A 5,317-nucleotide genomic window follows, 5' to 3' on the forward strand; every position below is an offset into this window, starting at 1 on the left:
AAACAGTCACCTTTGCGAAGAAATCGATGAATACGTGTGCGTTCATTTTCCGTTCCAGGTTGCCTCTCCGTGTTAGTTTCTATTGCTGTAGGGTAAAGGCAGATCAAGAGTAAATTAGTGATGAAATGTATCTCTTATCATGAATAGGAACTCAAAAAAAAAAAATACTATGAATGAAAAATGGTCTAAAAAGATGGAAGTGTAGTGTACATAATTTGGCTCATGTGCACTTCAAAGAACCCAGCACATCTTTCGAGACGAGTAGAGTGTTACCCCGGTGTAGGCCTAGTGGCCATATAGCCCCTGCTGTCAGATGGGAGTAGTTGGTACCGGTTTATTGGGTAGCTCAGACACAAAAAGACCCTTAGGGGAGAAGCAGGTTACTGTAAGAGCCAGTTAACACCTCGAGCGCTTTGAGACCGTTTTGGTGTAAAGCACTATCTAACTACATGACATTATTTCCTACAGTTTGTGCAGGCACCAAGGCGGCAAACCTTAACAGACATTTCTTCCTTATTTAAATTCATATATGGTGATGGTTCAAAAACATTATTAAAACCAAAACGACGAATAATCGGAACTTACATAGATAACATAGATGTGCAGTTCTGTAAAGGACTCCTATGTTATAGCCATAATACTTACCTGTTCCATGTATAAGAAAATAAAATTGTTCAGCTCTATGTCCCTGCCGTATTATAACTCGATTGGCTGCCAGTCTGAAATAGCAAAACACTTATTGTTCTATTAATTATGCATATTTTATACTGCTCATAAAAGGGGCATATTAAAATGATGAAATTAGCGCATTATTGCAAAAATAACTATAAAACGCATGGTTAAAATGGCACGTTACTTTATAAATAGGATTATTTGGTATCCAATATCGAGCACTTGTACGATAACCTGTGATGTCAATAACAAGTGGATGGAAATACATTAGTATATTAATAAAGAATAAATAAATAAATATGGTAAATATATTTAATGGGTCAAGCAGCGGGTCGACATTCGATGTCAAGAGACTAGAAGTGTTATTGATAATGTTGATGGCTGTATGAATGTATAGGTTTAGAGACGTTACAAATGGCAATGACAGTATGCAAGATTCAAAGCTGGGTCCGATGCAGTGGCGTATCTAGGGAATATTGGAGGGAGCCCCTAGCGACCCAACCCCCACTGAAAAGCTGTTGAGCAAAAAAAATACACAAAGTTGATTATAACAAATTAAATTATCTAGAGTCCTTCTCATCACCCCATCCCCAATCACACACTACTGCTTAACACGCCACGGATTTAACGGGCCGAACACGTAACATCACGCCAGAGCTTTCCAATGGTTAGTACAGTATAGTGCTTTCCTTACAAGCCGTATTATGCTTTAACATACTCCGTACTCATGACAAATTGACAAATAAATTGAAACGTACGTAAATAGATGGGCTACTCGTACAAGTTTCTCTTGCATATGCAGAGGATATTCGGCAAAAGAGGATAAGCTCTGCAAGCCTCTCAACGCCTGTTTTTACATAGAAAAATACAACGAATAAGCGGATGTGTCTCGACGTTCATAATAAGCAAACGCATTAAACGCAGAACAACTGTTTAGCCAATACATTCGATGATATTGATCCATTTATGTATAATTGATGAAATACACAGGCATACGAACATAATTATGTCACGCAATAATTTTCACTATTATTTATATCTCGATACAAACCAGTAAATTACAACTTTCAGCAAGTTTAATATCCCATCCCTTCCCGGCCCACCCCTTACTCGACGATCTGATCGCAAAATAATAAAAACGTGGTTTTACGTACGATCTTCAATTCCGCTTGTGTTCGATCGTTCTGGTCCCGCCTGAGAATACTTTTGACTTGAAGTGGAAGTTTTGCCTTTTAAAAAATGCAAATTTATAATATTTGTCACTAATACAACTATAAATCATAGTATTTATTTTTTCAACCAAATTTTATATAAATCAATTTCACCATTTACCTCTTTCTCTGAAGTAAAATAATGCTTATTAAACGTCAGTATTTTCGATTCTTCATTATCTTGGTCTTCGTGAAACACTTCAAAAGATAACATGTGAGATGTTTCTTCACACCTTTCTATTTTTCTGTGAAAATATATTTAAATTATACAGTGAAGAAGAAAAATAATAATAATAATAATAATAATAATAATAATAATAATAATAATAATAATAATAATAAAAAGAACACAATTCACTCCATTTAAATTCATATTTGATAATAATGAAAATTATATTTTAATCAATTTTACAATTCAACTATGACTGCCTTCCAATTTCCAATAAAGAAAATTTTTTAAATGTAATCATAATTCTCGTTATATTGTGAATCGTGACTGGAGCTTTATGCAAGAAGTTTGATTTTAAAAATCTCTTGTTTGCAAACATAGAATATCATAACATAATAGTTAAGCTATCAGACAGCATCAACACAAAGTATTACTATAGCATCTACATTAATAAGGAATTGATTGTTATGGTACACCTCAAATTATTAAATAATATTTTTTTCTGTTTACCAGGCTACTTCGTTTAACGACAGGACAACGGCGGTCAGTTTGGGTGGGAGGCGTTATACACATCTAGATGTGTATAAGAGACAGTATTTTATACTGCTCATACAGGACAACGGCGGTCAGTTTGGGTGGGAGGCGAACCTTTGAGTATTTGGGGGGGGGGGGTTGTCGCCAACCCCCGGGGTCCAAACACTTGAAGCAATCATGCAAAGAACAGAAATATCAATTTAAATGGATATTTTTTGATCAATATTTTTTAAAACTTGTTCGTACCTACTTATCTTTGTATTGATGATGATCATTCGAACTGCCCTTTGAAATCTCATTCTGGCCTGAAATTGAAATGCTTTATCAACCGATTTTTAAATAATAATCAAGGAATTCAATTTACCCAACATAAATAAATACCAAAATATATAAATAAATAATTTATTATATCATATATATATATATATATATATAGGCCTATACGATACAAAGCGCTATAATTGTTTTATACATTTCAACATTCAAATGATATATAATTAATAACAGAATATACATGATGATGATGATGATGATGATAATGATGATGATGATGATGAAGAGAAGATGATTATGATGATAATGATGACATAGATGACCCGAATTGTCATTGGACGACCTACACAATTATATTATGTATTTATAGTGCGTAATGTAGCACAAACTTCTGTATATATTATGTATGTATATATAAATGTATATATGCATGCATATGAATACACATGTACATATTAATTAAAAACATATAAAATATAACAATTAATAACAAGTTAAATATTAATATTAGCCGACTTACTAAAGTCAGATTATCTGGTAACTTTTGGTCACGTTGTTTCTCCAAATTCATCGCCATGCCTGTTAAAATGTTTGTATGTCATCTACAGACTTGTGCTTGATGGTTTAAATACTCGCCTTCCAAATTCAGGGTCCAGGGTCCAAATCCTCCCACGGTCACAAATTCTTTTTCTCCCAACTAAAACCAACTAGGCCTATAGCTTCCCGATACTCATAATTAGATTTACTTCATGCATTACATCTTGTTTGTATATATGTTTCCCTTGTGAAGGATCATGTCTCCTAAAAAATGGATTAGGTTGTTATTGGATACACTGTTAAACCATGGTTAAACATTGATGTGTTTTCAGCAGTAATTACTGCATACAGTAATTATGTTTTACATTACATGCTGCCAAAAATTAAGTAAATTTCGCAATATTGAAAACCCGCCCATGTTAACTGTGATTATTACTTTCTTTGGCCTTGAACTAAATACAATTAGAATATAAACCATTTTTCCTAACGTAACGTATAAGCCTTGCAATCCATTAAGCAATTTTGAGTAATATAGCAACCTTTAAACCTAAGTATTACTCAATTTAAAACCTTTTATTTTTATTGTCAGTCGGTTTAGTCTGACTCTGTCCATCTAAACGGCTACAAAGAAGTGAAACAAGTTAATCATAATGTACTTGACGAGGAGCTCTTGGGAAACTGTAATATTAATGTTGGAGAACAGTTAAAACACAAATCACCACTCACTACATAAACACGATAAACTGAAAGGGTTTTCTGAATAACATTGTATGATCTCTTCATAGGATTCCTAATGTTTTTATCTCAGTTTTCTATGAATTTCGGGAGGTTTTCTGAGCAAGTAGACCAGTGGCGGATCCAGGAATTTGAAATAGAGGGGCCCATAGGGACTTTCACAGATGAAGGGTCTATGCTACCTCAGCCCCAATCATGGATGGGCTTGTGGCAGCAAATTTTATGATTATGGCACCTCTAGATTACCGGAAATGGCACTCTTAAACTCGCAATTTGAGCTGAATTTCCCTTTTTCTCATTTTTTTCCAAACTTCGAAAAATTCAAGGGGGGGGGAGGGGAGGGGGCGGCGGCTTGTCTCCTTCCGCTTGAATCCGCTCACTGTAGACTTCCATGTGAATAATTTCTTTAAACTATATGATAATTTATGGGTGCATATTCTGCCGCTTAGGCCGTCACTCGCAAACGAAGATATGTGACAGTTTCAATCTTTTACTTTTTAAAATGTTAAGTATTCTACAGTAGTTCGTTTTTAATTTTTTGAGAGACCACTATAATTAATTCCACACTCATTTAATTACCGCAACAGAATTCATAAAGACTTACCTCTATTTGTTCCAATAAAGATGACCTTTCAGACCAGAAAGTATAGATTCAAATTACTTTTCCTGATGGTTTACATGCACACGGGTGTTTTATTATATAGGCTATATCCTACTCTTAACGTTTTATTGTTTGTTTTGCTTCGCGTTAGTTGCCATGGATATATGTAATGCCATAAATTTATTTCAATAAATGACAATGCTTTACCACAATATAACAGATAATACAATGAACAATGACTTAACAACGTTGTTAAAAATAAACCCAAATACTATTAAGAAAACCAACAAAAGAGACTTGAACGTGTTACTTATAAGTAAGGCAAATTCAAAGTAGCTGTATATTATGAATATATTCACAAACTGTATTCTTAGGGCCATACTGTACTGTAAGGGCTGAAATGGAAAACAATATCGAATACAGAAAAGATATAATTATTCTGTTCAAGTAACTTAGACATATCTTATAGATAATAGCACTGTTATTATTATTTATCTATAGATAAAACAATATTATCTAGGCTTACATACTTGTTTATATTGAAATTAAGGGCTATGCAGCACAACCTAGTTTGATACACACTAT

At 33.7% G+C, this 5,317-nt stretch overlaps 1 protein-coding gene across 1 annotated transcript in view; it reads right to left on the reverse strand.

The window, feature by feature from the left end:
- The window catches only part of LOC117109521 (cyclic nucleotide-binding domain-containing protein 2-like), a 12,351-nt gene that overhangs the window by 5,947 nt on the left and 1,087 nt on the right, over positions 1-5,317 (reverse strand). Inside the window, exons 2-8 of the mRNA XM_033251896.1 lie at positions 3,380-3,660; positions 2,833-2,891; positions 2,005-2,128; positions 1,827-1,901; positions 1,431-1,519; positions 646-719; positions 1-85 (exon numbers count right to left, since the gene is read on the reverse strand). The exon at positions 1-85 is cut by the window's left edge and continues 88 nt beyond it. Coding sequence (XP_033107787.1) covers positions 1-85; positions 646-719; positions 1,431-1,519; positions 1,827-1,901; positions 2,005-2,128; positions 2,833-2,891; positions 3,380-3,436 — 563 coding nt within the window. The 5' untranslated portion in view covers positions 3,437-3,660. The remainder of the gene's footprint in view (positions 86-645; positions 720-1,430; positions 1,520-1,826; positions 1,902-2,004; positions 2,129-2,832; positions 2,892-3,379; positions 3,661-5,317) is intronic.

This window comes from Anneissia japonica, unplaced genomic scaffold (assembly GCF_011630105.1).
Source record: "Anneissia japonica isolate Jap-2015-1 unplaced genomic scaffold, ASM1163010v1 scaffold3867_len840240_cov202, whole genome shotgun sequence".
Lineage (NCBI taxonomy): Eukaryota > Metazoa > Echinodermata > Crinoidea > Comatulida > Comatulidae > Anneissia > Anneissia japonica.